This window comes from Emydura macquarii, unplaced genomic scaffold, assembly GCF_026122565.2.
Source record: "Emydura macquarii macquarii isolate MOO-44397 ecotype Brisbane River unplaced genomic scaffold, CSIRO-AGI_Emac_v2 contig_3113, whole genome shotgun sequence".
NCBI lineage: Eukaryota > Metazoa > Chordata > Testudines > Chelidae > Emydura > Emydura macquarii.
Genome location: NW_027133250.1, coordinates 6,301,039 through 6,318,729, shown reverse-complemented (window position 1 = coordinate 6,318,729; position 17,691 = coordinate 6,301,039). Strand labels below are relative to the sequence as shown.

Genomic DNA, 17,691 nt, shown 5'->3' with positions numbered 1-17,691 from the left:
GGCTCGCCTGTGGTTTGCAAGACCAGACACGCCCAACTCCAGGGGCAGTCTCCGGGCTCCAGTGGGTGCAGTGTCACTGGCAAAGTGCATGCTGGGGCTTTGCTGAGCCCCAATGGATGATCCTAAATTTGGGCCTGATCCTGCTCTGATTGAAGTTGCCAGTAACGTGTCAATGGGTTTCAGTGGAAGCAGGACAGGGCCCATTGTTGGACCCTGAATGGGGGAAAACTAGATTAGAATTGGGCATTGAGACTCCAAATTGGCCTGCTAGGTGCGTGCTGAGACATGGGGTGGGCGCATGAATGTGCATGGGAAGCTGCACTGCCCTTCGCTAATAATTAGCAGTTTGATAGCCTTTCTGGCCTGGATTCTGAGCTCACTCCTGCTGGGTTTACACCAGTGTAACTCCACTGACTTCAGCAGCATTACTCCTGATTTACACCATGTAGGATGACTACCTGTACTGAATGGAAACAAGGGAAAACCACATGAAAAATAAGGGACAACACTGTTTTAAGGGACATTTTAGGGAAAGACCATTTCCCTTAGCATAGCATGTATCTTTCTCTCACTTCTGTACATTTCCATTGCTCTCCAGTATACAGTGCAATTATCATAAGCCAGAGTTTAATGTTTAAAATGGTCAAGAGGCATCCTTTAAAATAAGAGATGGGTGGTCACCCTGAGGGACAGAACGATGAATTAAGGGACAGACCCATAAAATAAAGGACAGGTGGTCACCCTAACTCCATGACACTAGACTCAAGCCCTGCATCTTCTTGTGGATGCAGCATGGGCCATTGCCCTGTCCGACGTACAGCTCTCTGCTCCTCTCTCTCTAGCCAGCCTCTTTCTCAGCAGGATGGCGTTGAGAGGGCTGCTAGAGGCTGCTCCGGCCCATGGGAGCTTCCTGCTCTGGCATTCGCAAGCCAAGTGTGTGCCTTTGTGTTTGGAAAGGGGTGAAGAAGAATAGTTTAGCCTCCTGCAAGTGGCTCTTGCTGGAAAGTTTTTCTCAAGCTGCTTGTGCTGCAGTCTCATCTCCCTGAGAGAGGCAGAGAAAAGCAAAGGGAACAGCAATCGAGCACAGGGATGCCTTCAACGTCTCCATTTTGTCCTGCTGCCAATAGATGGGGATGGCTTGTTTTGGATGCAGCCACTTTCATTTGAAATGCAGGCTGCACAATGGCTGAAAAGCGAGAGAAGGGACCTAATTGATATTTGGCCTCACAGTGGCTCCTCTGTTAAAGGCTTTCCCCTGGCCAGCGAATGCTATAGCAACTACGGACGACGTGCTGCCAAGAGGGTGGCTAGCAAAAATGGGGGCTTTATGGGGCTGAAAAGCAGGTGTACTGGTGGGGACAGAAGCCTCAGAGTTATTGGAAATAAACGACAAATCTGTTTGCACTAGGATAATGGAATTTTTCTCCTCCTGATCAGAAACACTTAATTTGTATCTGCCTGAGGGACTGGCTCAATAGATCACGCTCAGCCTCCATTGGCCAGGACCAATCTGTAGTTGATGAAAAGACCCCGATAGAATATCTCGGCAGAACCCTGGTTATCTCCCACAATCTTCTTTAAATTTCACTTTTAAGGTGCACCATCAATTTAGTTTAAGTCCAAAATTGTTTATTTAACTGTTTGTATCATCTTTTTAAAGGGACAAGGACCTGAGCCAGAGCCCCCTGAAGTCACTGGGAAGACTTCCAGTGACTTTCATCGGCTTTAGATCAGGCTGTGAAAGCTGCTACGAAGAGCGATTTTTCCCTTCTGGGGGCTTTTAGACATTTGTTATTGTTTAAACCAAATCCGTTTTTTTCACCCTAGTGGAAGCACTTCTCTGCAGGGATGGGAAACTAGGCACAACAGTTTGCTAGAGAGAACTGGAAAGTGAAACTGACGGGGTACGGGAAATGAAACTGACCACTCTTGTTTCACCAGGCCTAACTCAGTTTGCAAAGGTCAAGAGGGAGCCTGCTTAACTTTCTCTGATAGTGTTGTTAACATTCTCCTGCGCCAGTGGCATCTCCACCTGCACTGAGCGCAGAAAAGCTCTTTTGTGATCAGTGGCTGGTGGCAGAGCTGTGATTTATGAAGGTGTTTAATTGCTGATTTTGCTTAACCATGCCTCAATGATGCCAGAGAGAAAACTGGACGGAGGAGGGGCAATTTGGTTTTAAGTTTTTCAGGCGGTAGCAAAAACAAACAGCTGCCAGGTCACAGTTTCCAGAGCTCTCCAAATCAGCTTTATCATTACACCACGGTCATACCTACAGGCTGCAATCAAGATCAGAGCCCTATTGTGCTAGGTGCTGTGTACACATAGCAAGAGACAGACCCTGCCCTGGAGAATTTACAGGCAGCGAAGTGGCTGGCCAGCAGGTCAGTGGCAGAGCAAGGAATTGACCCCAGGTGTCCTGACTCCCAGTTGTGTGCCCTACTCACTAGACCACATTCCAAGCCCAAGTGACTTATTTTCACTATTTATTATTTGCATTCCAGTACTACCTAGAGGCCCCCAACAAACACTGGGTCCCCAATACGCTGGATACTGCACAGACAAGTAGCAAGAGAAAGACCCTACCCCAAAGAGCTCATATGCTAAATAGACCAGGCAGAGAGAGGGGACTACCCTAAAACATGGCCCTAAGTGAGTTGCCCAAAGCCACAGAGGGAATCTGGGAACAAGGTTAGGCCTCTCGAGTCCCACCCAGCCCCAGTCCCTTAGCCATAAGATCATCCAGCTTCTTATCCCAGCCATGGCAGGCTACAGTAGGGAATTGAAAAGTCTGGGATTTTCATCCTGGCTGCTCCCCACACTCCAGTTCCCAAGACTTCTCTTGGCCACATGGCCTGAAACATTACACAGTAAAAGATGTTTAATGAGGAAAATATTTTAAGTGACTCCAGAGGACGGTGGGAGTTGGGAGTTCAATGAGCGTTCTCTTTCCAGTGCGTCTAACCCAGACCCCTCTCTCTAGTCCTCCTCTAATCTATGCAATAGGCCTGATTCTTCACCCTGTTACTCATCTTCGGTGCCCGTGTAGCTCCATTAAGTTGAAAGGACCAGACAGCCGAAGGATGGGTTGTTCGCTGATTTCAGGGGTGTAATGCTGGAGTGATGCAGTGGTGAATCGGTCCAAAGGACAAACATGCAGCTGCAGTCCTGAAAGTGCTGAGATCTTGGTGGCTCACCTGCAAAAGCCCCAGGGCCTTGTTCTCCTCTCACTTACACCGCTGTAAATCAGGAGTAGCTCTGCTGAAGTCAGTTGAGGTTCACCAGTGTAAATGTAAATGAGAGGGCAATCAGACTCCAAGTCTCTGGCCAAACACCTGAAGTTAGGCACATACGGGCACACCCCAAGGAAGGCTGTGTTTCCATAGCAGCTGAAGTTTCTAGTGTACTTTGGAGTGAAAAGTATGGGAGAAGGGGCACTGAAGTTTAGTGGACCGGGAGTCAGGAGACTCTGGTTCTATTCCTGCCTCTGCCAGTGAAGTGCTGTGTGTCCTTGGATAAATCACTTTGCTTCTCTGTGCCTCAGTTTCGTCTCCTATCCTTTGTCTGTTTATCATGTACACTCTTTGGGGCAGAGATTGGCTCACCCTGTGTGTAGCACAATGGGTTTGGGTTGGTTGGTGCTTCTGGACCCTCCTGTAGTACAAACGATAAAAACCAATAGAGGTGCGATATAAAAGAAGATTCTAATCACACAGCAGACAGTGCTCTGCTTCCACTACATTGAAAACTCTTAGGAAAACAGAAGATGAAATGGTCTCCTGTCCCTGGTGAGAAATGAAGTAATAAACATGTTTCTTGGAAAAAGAAATAACATTTGTAGACCAACCGCTGATTAGAGACAAGCGTCCAAATAGATATGGCAGGAGTGAGGTTACTGGATTGTTTTCTCGTCCACACGCAGTCTTTTTCAACGACATCTTTTTAAAAGCTGATTTTAAAAGCCCTGAAATCTGTGGCTGAACACATCTGAGGAGGGGAAAGGGAGATGACATTTTTTGCTTGTATTCATTAGAGCTTCTCTAGGTGGGGAAGCTATTGTGAAATAAACCAGGGTGGGAATTTCAAGCACCATACCACTTCCAGGCTAGCTATTCTGGGGCCAGTTAATGGGTCACTTCACTTTGAATGATCCCTTAGAATATGTGCAAATGACATATGCTGAACTATCTGTTCCATCTTGTATTTAGCTGTGACTATACCTTTCCCAGGCCTGAAGAAGAGTTCTGTGTAGCTCAAAAACTTTCTCCTCTCACCAACAGAAGTTGGTCCAATAAAAGATATTACCTCCCCCACTTTGTCTCTCTAATATCCTGGGATCGCCACAGCTACAACAACACAGAATACGAGCTATTCTGGGCTATTTCCCCAGGTAGACAAGTCTTTAGAAGTTAGTGGTTATTAATAATTCTAACACATCATACAGATTTTGACCTTCTATAGCACCTTCCATCAAGGATACCAGAGGGCATTACAGACATTGCTGAATTGATGATGCCAACAGTCCTGCCAGGTTGGGGGATGTTACTATCCCCATTTTACAGGTGGGGAAATTGAGACATGGAGAAAGTAAGGCCAGCATTTCTCCTTACTTTTGGGTGCCTATCTTGAGGCAGGTACCTGAATTTCCCAAGTGCTGAGCACCAGGGCCCCCACATGGGGGGAGAGAGGGAAAGGGTACACTTTACCGGGGGGACCTGGGGGGACCCGGCCTGGGGGACCCGGCCTAGGCTGCAACCCCCATTACCACGGGGAAAAAAATGTTCATGACTCATGAGATTGTATGTCTGAGATGAGGGATTGTGGTATGTGTGTGGGAGGTGGCCCGTGTTACAAGTCTGTACAGGGCCCGAAAAAATGATGCGTGGGGCCTGCTGAGCATCCCCAGCTTGCGCTGATTTCAGCTGGCATTGTAGAAGTTCAGCACCTCTGGAAGTCAAGGGGGCACCCGCCAGTTGGAGGCGGCTGGATCACAGACTTGCCCAGCATTGCTCAGCGAGTCGGCAGCAGAGTCAGGGATGCAGCCTAAGAATCAGCTCCCAGGCCCGCGCTCTGGGTGCGCCTCTATTCTGAGGGGTCACTTAGTGCCTGGTCCCCAGGGGCCATTTCTGGCTGAGCTGCAGCATGGCCGATGTATCAGCTCAGAGAGACAAGTGCGCTGCTGGTGTCTGAAATGAGTCCCGCCGCCTCTCATCCTGCTTCATTGCGTTCCAGGGGACGGATGTGGCCACACCGTGCTGACGCCTCACAGTGGGACGCTGACCTCCAAGAACTACCCTGGCACCTATCCCAATCACACAGCCTGCGAGTGGAGGATCCAGGCAGCCAAAGGGAGCTCTCTCCTCCTGGCCTTTGGGGACATGGACATTGAATCTTCCCAGCACTGCGCTTCTAGCTTCTTGCTGCTCTCATCCCTTTCTGACGGCACCAGCCATGGTAAGGACTTCCCTGACACAGCCTTCGCTGCACAGGCAGAGGCAGAGACGTTGTAGGGTGTGCGGGGGGATTTTTCTCTGCCTCCGTCAATGGGTGTAGCGCACCACAGGCAAAGTGGAAACGGTGCAGTACAGGGGAGGGCAGGGCTTGGATAGACCGCACAGTGAGAGTTTGGGCACAGAGCAGGGCTGGACTGGGAGAGGAATATGGGGGTGGGCTGGAGATCTTGTGCTACGTGGACCCCCTGCAGCCGCACTGGAAGTCCTTAGGGGTGAGCTAACACTCCCAGTGGAGAATCACAGTGCTGTGCCGGGCTGCTGGGCCTGCTAGTTGCTCTCCAGACTCTTGATCCATTCTGATAACGTACCGAGAGCCATCAGCGTACTCAGTGCTGGGCAAACGCGGAGGGAGACCCAGCTCCTGCCCCACCAGCTCCCAGCTCCAGCCATTCATTTCAAGGGGAGTTCTGCCTGAGCAAGTATTTGGCAGGATGGCAAACTCCGGAGGTCTCAGGACATGACACCCCGGTTGGTTATGGCAAGTCCCGTTCCCAACAGCCCAGCCCAGAGCCTCTTTGCTGCAATCACCACGGACCCACCGGCTTTGTCCAGAGGAATCAGCCAGGATCAGAGGGGAGCCCATGGACTGAAATAGTGTTGCCATCTGCTGCCTCTTCTCCCTTGACAGAGCTGTCTAGTCACCCACTGACCATGCCCAGTACATCCCCCTGCCCCCAATTCCCAGTGGGTGATGGGCTGGGACAGGCACCCATGGAGCAGTGCTCAGTGACACACCGAGAGCCTGGACCCACTGCATGGACTGGCTGTGATTTGACCCTCTTAGCCCCACGGGGCAGTGCAGTTCTGCCAGTTCTGCTCCCTTTTGGAGTTTAGGCCCACAATGGGACTGAGGCATTTCCAGCTTCCAAGCTAAAGCATGTGGCCTTGCAATCTCCAGCCACGATCCAGCAATCTTGAGGCCTGAGCTACTGGATCTCAAGCCTGCAGCTGGGAACAGACCCCTCCCCAGCCCCGTGGGGCTCAGAGCCGATTGAAGGATTATGGCCAGGGTTACGCAAAATCCTAGATGAGGAGAAGATAAAGAAAATCTGGGTTTTTTTATTTTTTAACAGGGGAGATATATGGGACAGGGAGATCACGCCAGAGGGGAAGGGGTGCAGGGACGGGAACAGACGTGTCCGCAAATTAATTAACTTTGTCTGCTGAGAAGTTGCCCAAATATTTCTAGGATTTTCTGGGGGAGATTTAATAGATATTAGAGGGATTTGACAGCCTCAGCAGAGCAGCGGCAGCCTGCAGAGAAATCTTGGGGGGAGGGAGGAAACAACCTTTGGAAATCTCTGCCGAGATGTCTTTGCGGAATCCGATAATTCACGCAACAGGCTGCCCTGGCAATAGGATGGAGAGCAGCCCTGAGCCAAGAGGAAACGGGGCGAAACCCGGAGTGGCAGCAAAGCCTGAGGCAGGAAGGGAATCGCTCAGCAAGAGGCACTGAGTGACAAGCATCCAGGAAGCTCAGTGCACAGCGAAGAGAGGGCCCCATTGTGCTCAGTCAAAGGGACAAATGAGAGGGTCGCTGCGGGGAAATCATCAGATGCGTCCCTGAATAACCATAGAAATCAGAGCTGGAAAAGGCCTATTAAATCACTGAGTCCGTCCCCTAGGGCCGGGACTGTTCCTACAGCCTGTTCTCCAGGGCTTTCTTGGCCCCCCACCCTCTTCTGCAGTGTATTTCTTAACCCTGTTGGGGAGAGTTCAGAAGGACAAACTGAGGGGATGGTATTTTACTCAATATTTGGTAGCCAGGAGTTCAGGCCCCCCATGCTAGGACTTGGGGCCCCGTCCTCCTCCACTGGTATAAATCAGGGCAGCTCCATTGGCATCCATGGAACCGCACCAGTTCACACTAAGAGAGACTGTGACCCCCCAGATTAGTTGCCCCAGGTCACACCACCTCTCGTGCAAGCCCCCAGCGACCTCAACGGGAGTTGGGAAGCTGGAGGTGGGAGTTGGGGAGCTGGCCCCACGCTTGGTATCGCACTGGCAGAGCTGTGTGCCTGGTAGCTGCAGCACAATTGCTGTGTAGGCTCCAGGGGGTCTTCCATAGCCCCCGTGCCGGGGGAGCTGGCCAGGAGGAGCCCTGCAGCCGTAGATATTTTGGCCTTGCCCCACCTCCCACCAGACTGCACAGGGGACACACACCCAGCACATGGTCCTCACGTCACATCCCCCTCTCCTCCGCAGCCTTGTGCAGGGGACACACACTGCTCCTCTGCCTGGAGAGAGACTGGCGCTGGCCCTCAGTGCCTGTTGGTACGGGCGCTTCCCCGATTTTGCAGGGCCATTAATGTTGAGCTGTGTTTTGTGCGACTCAGACGATCACTGGGCTGCAGCTCCTAGCTGGGAAGTGCCAGTAGCACAGCAGCTCCTGCCCTGGGATGGCGCTAGCCAGGCAGTGATAGGTTATTCCCAGGGCGAAATCCCTCAGTCTAAGCCATTAGTATTTCCAAGGTGAACAACAAGCCCTTTACCCAGCACAGAGGAACACAGGGCACAAACCTGATTCCTCTCCCTTTGCAGGTCACCTCTGCGGCTCCGTTTATCTTGGCACTGAGCGTTTCGCTCCGTGTGAATTGCACAGAGTAAATATTTAGGAGCTAGCACCACGGGCCGTTCCCAAGGGCCTTGCTACTCCCAAAAAAGTCCATTCCGCCTGGAGTCCTTTCTACTGTTAAATAGCACAGACTGTGCTTAAAGCCAGCCCTGGGCACGCCAAGCACCATGCTGCAGAGCTCGTAGCATTAATGGGCAGGAGTTGAAGCTTTCCATCTCCTGGCTACCGCTCTTTTAAAAACCCCTTGTGTTCCTTCTCCACCCCGGCCCTCCAAGCTCTCTCTCTCCCCCAGGGTACTTCTGTGACCTCCCATTATCTGAGCACCTTCCAGTCCTGAATGTATTTATCCTCAGCCCTGCCCTTAGGGCAATGCTATCATCCCCATTCTACAGATAGGGAACTGAGGCACAGAGAGGCTAAGTAACTTATCCAAGGTCACACGGGGAATCTGTAGCAGAGTGGGGATGGAACCCAGGTCTCCCAACTCCCAGACTCATGACCTCACCAGCAGGGCCATCCTTCTCTCCTAATTGAAAGGGCAATGGTAACAGAGCGCCAGGATAGGAAGAATGGTCTAGTGGTTAGGGCACTAGCCTATGACTTAGAGACTTGGGTTCAAATCCTTGCTGTACCATGGGCTTCTTATGTGATCTGGGGCAAGTCTCTCTGGGCCTCGGTTTGCCATCTGTACAATGGGGAGAGTGACACTACCTTACCTCACTGGGGTAAATACATTAAAGATTGTGAGGTGCTCAGATACTGCAGTGACAGGGGCCTGGTAAGTACTGTGCATAGACTTGTTCAGAAGAGCTCAGTTCCCCTTTAGGCACTAAATACGGGCCAGATTTTCAAGTGCTCAGTTCCCACTGTGATCCTTAAGGCCAGATTTTCAGTGGAGCTCACCACCCGACATGCTGTAAACCTAGCCCATAATGTAGTTTGGGGGGCAGGGTGGTGGGGAATCATCACTTCCCAGCTCCCCCGTTTTTGCAGAGGATGTGGTGATAATGAAAATAGAACACTTTTCAAACTGATTCAAAGAAATACTCTTCTCACGCTTTGTACGGTTGGCGAGTGGAACTCCCTGAGGAGTTCTCACAGGCCAAGAATGAATGAAAATCCACAGCTGCATTAGAAAGACAAAAAATGGGTACCAGGTAGAAACCCTGCAGCTTCGGGGCATAAGCCAGTCATCCGTGGTCCAAGCTTGGGAAGCGTGTTCTTCTCTGGGCAGATTATTTCTTAACTGTCCATTATGGTTTTTTTTCCACCTGTCCTAAGTGAGTATAAATCGCCACCATTCTGACTAGGGGCAGGTGCACACAGGTTGCGCAGGTGTAAATGACGACCCAAGTGCAACACAGGGGACAGTCAGACCCACAGGGGCCTGGGCTCCCTTTAGGAAGCACCAAATTCCGGCATGGGATGGAGGCACAAGCTTCTCTAAAGCCAGTGGGCTACATTCCTGGCCCTGGGCCAGGCTGCTCTGAGCCCCGGCCAGTGGGCATTCCTTTGCTGAGGGGGGAATCCCCCGGTGGCATGAAGCCAGCATAGCCAGCTGTAAGCCACACACCCCACTGCCACCAGCGCAGGGACAGGCCAGGAGGATAGCAGAGCTGCAGGCATCTGGGCTCCAGCACCCAAGCCATTGCAATGGGCTCGTAGGAGCTGTCGTGAGTTAAAGCAGCCGGAGGCCCGCCCTGATTGGGGGAATGAAAAGGTGGCAGAAAGTCACACGTACTATTGCTTCTCTTCCCCCGCCCCAGTTCCTGCAGCGGGCGCAGTTCAGCCAGACCAGAGGACTGCGTGTATCCAAGGGTGGGCTCTGGCCCTGTGTTCACAAACTCACAGCAGCAAGAGGAAGAGGGAGGGATTCTTTATTTTAAGCCACTGGAATGATCTTGCCATTTTTCTGACATTTCGCGGGATGTTTGCAACACTCCTGGGAGCCTCCCGGAGCTCCGGCGTCACCACCCCCTGCTGTCTATGTATGGTGACAAGGCAGGGAGCCATTCGCTGCATGCGGCTTGTGGCCAGTATATTTTTAATGCTTCTTGGCCTGTTCTATCTAACCAACAAAAGTGATTGGGCCACAGGGCAGCGATCGCTTTCCAAGGGCCTCTCTCTAGAGTGGGTGCTGCCGTGGGTCTCACCCCATTTGACATGGGCTGTTTCCATCTGTTAATAATATCTTGAAATGGAATTTGGTTTCCTTTCTGAAACTTTAAAAAAATCCCTTTCTTTCATTCCCTTGCATACTGGTTTGTTATGGTAGGGTCGCTCATGAGCTTTGAGGTGGCACGTGCTGCTGTTTATTATTGTAGGGTTGCTCAGGAAGGCTGCGGCTGCACATGCTGCAGTTTGTTATTGTAGGGTTGCTCAGGCAGGCTGAGTTACAGTCACTGTTTTCCTCTTAATAGAGCTGGAGAGGCACTAATTTACACCACTGAAGAATTTGACCCAGTAGGCCAGCTGGGGTCCAAAGCAGCCTTTACGCTGAAGCCATTTTTCACTTAAAAGAGCGTAAGTTGTGCTTGGATTTTTTTTTTGCCCGTATAGCTCACTCCCCAGGCTCTCGTTCCCAGTGGGCACAAATACTATAAACAGATCCTTGCTTCCAGGCTGGGGCGTTTGTGCCAAGTTTTAGCCTGGAGCAAAGCTCTTCTGGCTGCGTGTCTGCAGCCCGCTGAAAAGGAGGGTTTCTCACTGGGGAAGCTCTGACAGAGCTGGGGCTTATAGCAGCAGGATGCATACTGCTGGGACAGGAGAACAGCTTCTGGCTTCGGTTTCCTCGGCCTTGTTTTGTTTTGTTTGCTGTGGGAAATTACACAGCTGGCAAACTCCACACAGCTGAGGCAAGTGGTGTGGAATGAGAGATTTCACGCTCCGGTGCTCCAGTTTGGGGAGCAGTCTGTCTTTGCAAGAGCTATGACTCCAACAGCAGGGCCAGCTGGGATCCAACCTGGGTCGTTCCACAGGCTGGAGAAGATCTAACTGGGTCAGCGTTTCCCACTGCCATTGCTGAACTGTCCTCCATCATCATCATGGCAAATCCCAAAGGGAGGTAGCGTCTTTGCAGATCGAGAGCCACTCGAATCAATCTCTGGGTAGGTCCTTAAGGTGGTCCGGTTGGATATTCAGTTTCTGTCTGTCACCGGCCATCTTACCCCACCACCAAAGCTCTTGGCAATGTGTAAGGGTGTTCCTTGGTGAACACACTTCGGAATTCATTGGGCTTCCAGCCTAATAACATCAACTCTCCTCCATGCCGAGCTCCTAAATCAGATGATCTCAATGGAGCGTCAGCTCGTCACCTTTCTGGTGGAGCATCAAGCTGGAGAGAGAATGCCACAGTGCAGCCGGGGGTGGCAGGACCAGTGCAGGTTTGAGAGAATGGGAGGGAAGTGGTGATCCATCAGTATATCTCTCTTACCCACCCACCGCAGAGGGTAAAGATTGGATAACCACTGCCCTACAGGCCAGGTTTTCTCGGTAGAGCTCAACATCCCGCTGGCCTCATTGAGAACCATCTAGCAGATTTGAAGAGTGTAATCACCTGAGCTGTTGTATTCTGGGCTCTTTTGAAAATCTGGCCCCATGTGATGAAGAACAGACCAGAGAAACCCTCTAATGATGCAGCTCCTGAGACCTCTTATGGCAAGTTATTCCCCTCTCTAATTCTCAGAATAAACTCTCAAAGTTTGATGCATAAACCAACTCCTAACAGTCCAGGGTAAGAAAGAAGCTCCTGGTATCCGAGTGCATCAGAAGCTCAGTGGATCATCTAACAAGACTGACCTAGAAATCCCCTTCCTCAGTCTCACTGCTTTTGCACTGATGAGGACAAGCCCAACAGAGCTGGCTGTTCAGTGCTCCAGTAACTGCAGAAGGACTAGCTATGCTGGATCTGGCTCTTGGTCCTTCTAGCCTGGTGCTCTGCCACTGATGTTTCTTCAGAGGTAGGCAGGAGAAAATACACAACACACCTGGTAAGCCGAGCAGCACTTTGCATGGGAGAGGGGTGCTTTCCTGTTCCTTCATGGGCATTCGTTGTGCCATCACCCTGGTGTGCAGGGCTATACGTGTTATTGAATGGGCACGCTTATAAACAGCCCCTGTTTAGAAAGCCATCGTTTCCCTTCCAATGAGACTGATTTCCTCAGATTAGGACATACAATCAGAGTGGTATAAAAAGGTGTCTTTCTGTAGCACTTTCATAGGGCTTTGATTTCCACTATCAAGTAGATCAGCCCTCCCAACTTCCCCCCCTCTCCCCCGTGAAGTGGGTCTGTATTATTTACACCCCTGCCCCTTTACACAGCTCTAGCAAATGTAAAAGGGGCCAGAAAGTGAGTGTCAATGTCAGTTTCACCTGCTCATATGGGTGTGAAGGGGCTTAGTATAAATGAGACTCAGGCCCATTGTATCTTTCTTATAGATGAGGAAACTGAGGCAGAGGTTTTATGTGCCATACTCATGCTCGCCAAGGGAACCAGTAGCAGAGCTGGGATCAGAACCCAGATGTGCCTGGGGTCGGGTGACCCCTAATCCAGTAAGCCAAATATGCCCTTTTCAATTTATTTCCAACAACGTTAATTAGAGCCGAGTAACAACAAGAAGAAAAATAAAGTAAAAGCCCAGCCAAATCCAGTTAGCGCAAGGAGAGGGTCCCTTGTCTGCAAGCCCCAGGAAGCCCCAGGCCATTCGTGCTCCACCCCAGTACCATCTGCACCTGCCTCCAGCTGACCAGTCTTTTGTAGTCTGACACCCAGAACGCTCCACACCTTAAAGGGGCAGTAGCCATAGCCACAATTTCTATCATTCCTATAGCTCCACCTGGCTTCCTTTTCTGTGCTCAGCCCTCGCTCTGGTGCTATCAAAGAAGATGGTCTAACTGGCTCATGAAGGTTACACCATAAGATGCAGCTAACGCTACGTCTCAGGGCTCGTGGGCGAGTTCCCAGAGACATTGCGTGTGTGGCTGTAGATTCCAGTGCGATGGCTGCCACGGTGCTTTCTCTTCAAAAGAACAACAGTCAAATCCGTTTCCCCTTTGCAGAGGAAGGGATGGCGATGAGGAAGCTGAGGGAGTGGACCACCCTTGCTTGACTCCTAGGTTAAGTTTCTGTGTTGAGGGAGGATTAGCAGGAATTGCTGTTGGTCTGCCAGGCAATTGTAAGCACAGGAAACAGTTTATTTAGAATTGGTCCACTCTGCTGCTCCAGCCATTCATCCTGGAGCGTGTGCACACCCATCCCCCGTACTTATACTCACACTCACACATACCCTCCGCCCTTACACACACATGGACACACACCCCCTCAAAAGGTTCAGAGTTTGGTACAACTAATACAAACACACTGTGCTGATAGGGAGTTATAGAACCAGGGCCAAAGTCTGCAGTACCACCACTGCAGCCCCAGTGAAGTGACTGGTGTAACTGAGACCTCAGCTTGTCCCCAAGAGTTGGCGCTTAGATTGCAAGGTGACAGGCATCTTAGAGAAACCAGACAAAGCCAGGCTGGGCTCAGAATGACCTTGGCCTTGTGCTCAGAGAGTTGTGCCTAAAGCTTTGGATTTAGCATCCAGCAATGGTGCATGAAAGGAAGTTGTACAACTGACAGAAGCAGGGCATGGTTTTCAAAGGGGCGAAGCAGCCAAAACTCTTACAAAAGTCAGCAACGGGGATAGAACCTGGGACTCATCACCCAAAGCCTGAGTTGCTACCATTGGAACTAAGGGATTAGCTTCTGCCTAGCTACTCGCAGTAATAGGCTCTTATCGTACATGTGCAGCAGCCACTAGAGGGGGACATAACCCATGTAGCCAGAATGCCACGTTAATACCAATGAACTCCCATTGACTTGCACAGGAGCTGGGGGCGCTCAGCACCTGGCAGGATTTGGGCCCTGGTTTATGCATTTTGAGATCCTCCATCCCAATATGCTGAAGCAGGCCCAGGCATCCCCGTTCCCATCACTCACTGTGAACTGTGGAGGGGTTAGACTCCACCAGTCTGAGCCGCCTCGGGGCTCAACAGGTTGGGAAGTCATATCAGACGGGGAAGTTGGTTTAAAGCGGGAAAGCGGCCGAGGACAGGACGAGCTCGGTGTTGTGGTTGGAAGAGGGGCTTCCAGTCCGTCCCACCGCTGTACTCACTGGCACTGGCCTTGGGAAAATAGCAGCTTCTTGGAAGCGCTGTTTGAGCAGGATGAGGATGTGGGATTCACTCACTCTGACTCAGATGTGGCTTCTGGCTAGCGATGGGCACCATTGTCACATGAATCAGAGCAATATAGACATAGCGAGCCAGACCCCCCAGCTCAACTCCAACTGCTGCACCACTGCAGTGCAGGCAGCGTGCCCAGGAGAAGGGAGCAAGCCTTGAAGGTCCCTATGGCTGGCTGCTGGGAGAGACCTGTGGGCAAAGAGCACCCCGACTGAATTAGAGTAGCCCTGAGGCTGCTCTGATTTACACTAGCAGTCTGGGTCCTCTCAGTCTGGCTCCAGGAGCTGGGGGGCTGCAAAGATGACTGAAAGCCCCTCTGTCCCCCGGGCCCATCTCTCGTCTTGTGCCCAGGGCAGCTTGGCTAGATGAGCTGTTCCAGCCGCTCGCTTTGCGGCGTGTCGCTTTGTGAGTAGATTTTGAGCCACAAAATTTGGACCCAGATCCAAATTCCCCCAAAGCTTGAAAAAAAAGCATTTGGAGCTGGGCATGATTGGTCCAAAGCCGATGTACGCAGCATATAAAGTGAGCTGGTTGCAAGATTGGGCCAGCTGACCTTTGGCGGTTAAAGCAGATGTTCCTGGGTTCTAGTCCCAGCTCTGCCACTGATTCGCTTGGGGCAAGTCATTTCTCCATTCTGTGCCTCAGTTTCCCCAGTTGCATAATTGAGAAGATAATATTAATTTGTCTCCCAGGAGGGTTGTGCAAAGCCACTAGTCACTACAGCGATGGGCCCTACAGAGAAATAAAGCACTGAGATAGACAGATCACTGATAGATTAATGTTGGCAGAGCCATTTGTGATCCTGCTAGGAGAAGTGTTCTAATAACAGCGCTAAACATGTCACAAACCCCGATTTAGCCACTGGTGCCCCCCTTGTCCCCAGCTCAGCACACAAAGTGCATTGTACTCGCTTTCTGCAGAGTTAAACTTTCTAGGTCTGATTTACTGACCCCCGGGCATGACCTTGCTGGTCGCTTGTTGCAATGGACTGAATGTAATGCAGGAGACAGCAGGCTGCTTATTTTGCTGCATTGACAGCACGGAGCGAGCAGCCCTGGGTATTGAGGCAGTTCGGATTTTCTGGCCTGAAATGGCACATACCAAACACGTCAGTAACACTGGAACATCTGGTACAGGATGTGTCATCTGCCGCCATCTGGCTGTAATACAGGGCAAGCCAAACGGTAGAGGAGAGGGGAATCTTCCCCAGACAGGACCCCCACCACCACCTCTCCACCCACAGGGTTTTCAAAACACAGCCGGAGGCTCCTCTATTGCCTTGGAACACAAGGTCTTAATGATGCACAGTCTAAATTTGGGGTGACTCATCTGAAGCGTGGGAGAGCAAGAAGGGCTGGGGGGGAAGGTCACCGGGTTTGTTTCTATCCCACCCATGGGCTTATAATCAGAATTCCTTGCATGTGTCCATGTGGAGCTGAGCATTGAACTCTTCCACCCAGTAAACTTAATCACTGCTGGGGTTCAGGCAGCTCAAAATAGGAGGGGCCAAATCCATCCCCGGTGCAAATCCACTGAGTCCGATTGACTTGTGTCAGGGTTCTCCCTGTTATGATTTTTTCCCTCTTTCTCAGTACAGGCCTGATTATCAGAGGGGCTGAGCACCTACGGCTCATGTGTGGTTCTGGGTGCTCTGTACTTCTGCAGATCAGATCTGCGTTCTGGCACCATCCCCCACTAATACAGGGCGAGACCCATCCTGCGAAGCGCTGAGCTCTGCTGACTTCAATGGGGAGGGGCCCAGGAAAGGCCAGACGCTGATCGTACTTACACCGGTTCATTATGTCTCCATCGCTCTCAGGCGTCCGTGACGTTCGCCTCCCACCCCCAGGCTTTGTCTAGGCATCCATCCTCCTAGACAGTGCAGGGTTCTTCCCTGCAGCGTGTGGCCGATGTGTTGTCCTGAGTTTTAAGCGACTCAAGCAATGGCACTTGCACCTGTTACCCCATAACCGACTTTTCCACAATCTAGCAGCTCACACCATTGGGACACTTTTCTTCATAGGCAGCCTAAATTTTCCTCCTTTTCTCACCCTCATCCCTGGAGTATCTGAGCATCTTCCAGGCCTGCATTTAGCGCCACGACTAACATCTATCGTGTGCGGTTCTGTCTGTCTCGTGCTCTCCCCAGGGGAGAATGGTGTCTGCAGTGGAGGGTTTTAGTCGGGCAGGGATTTGGGGGACGTTTCTGTCTACACGCTGCTCTGTGTGTGTTAGCAACGGCAGGTCGCAGAAGCACATCTGGCACTAGGAGCAGGAGGTGGGGAAGCTTGTGATAGTCCTAGTCCCTGGGAGTGTTCATTCCACAGCCTCAGACCAGCGGCCCAGAGAGCTCCGTCTCCTGCGTGGACAAACTTTCTTGTAGAAAGCCCCGTTGTGCTCGAGGAGCAGAGCTGTCGAACCACAATCCCCATCCTGGAGCTTTAGCCTCTTCTAGACATGCTGGGCCCAGGCCACTGAGCACCTTGGAAGGCAAGGACTGAGTCCTGCAACTCTGGTATTCGAGCGGGAGCCAGTGCAGAGAGGGGAGGCCAGGTCTGATGTGCGCGCAGTGGCCTGTGTTGCGAAGGAGACGCGCTGCAGCGTTCTGTACTAGTTGGAGTTTCCCAAGGGCTGATGGCAGCAGGCCCAACTGCATTGCATTGCTGTAGTCTAGCCAGGAGGTGATGAAGGCCTGTGAAATCAAGGTTAGATCATCATTCAGCAAGATGGGACAGAGTCCACTAGCCAGCCAGAGATGCTGGAAAGCATTGCTTATGGATGCTGCTAGGTGAGAACTTAGCATTGGAGAGGCATCCAGGAGCATTTCTGAACTGTGGCCTGAACAGACCAATGCTGTGTGTCCTTTACTCACTTAAGTCCTATTACACCTAGTTATACCCTTTGGCCTGCCCTAAATGCTTATAAACAGCTACCCTAATGAGACGAGTGTTCACGCAATGCCTCCCCACTGCAGGGCAACAGCAGCGACTGAACCTGGAAAAGGCCTCTATTGCTTGAGCTAAAGAAGTTTTGAGCTATTAGCTGGTAGCAGTAGTAGGCTTTTATCTTCCCAGTTGGACACCAGCCACCAGCAAAGGAAGATGCAATCCAGTGAACCAGTGGTTCTCTCTCTAAGCTGCAGACACAGATTATTTGCAGCATGGCTGGTTCTGCCAACAGCATCAGGGAGCTGTGCTTCAGCCTCTTGCATCCCTGACTGCTGTGGTTGGTGAGACAGAAGCAATAACTCAGCAGGGCTTTTTTCTTTCCACCAGCGACGGTTTCAAAATCCAAGTGCTGTTGCTGTTGAGACATGTGACAGCTGGCTGCATTCAGCAGGAAACCAGAGCCTGGGGGAGAGAGTCAGGAGGGCAGA

The 17,691-nt window shown here is 51.3% G+C and overlaps 1 protein-coding gene across 3 annotated transcripts in view; it reads left to right on the top strand.

Moving 5' to 3' along the window:
- Nucleotides 1-17,691, top strand: part of LOC137141694 (discoidin, CUB and LCCL domain-containing protein 1-like) — a 59,716-nt gene that overhangs the window by 10,515 nt on the left and 31,510 nt on the right. For all 3 annotated transcript variants that reach the window (XM_067530744.1, XM_067530747.1, XM_067530746.1), the window contains exon 2: nucleotides 5,231-5,452. In XM_067530744.1, coding sequence (XP_067386845.1) covers nucleotides 5,231-5,452 — 222 coding nt within the window. The remainder of the gene's footprint in view (nucleotides 1-5,230; nucleotides 5,453-17,691) is intronic.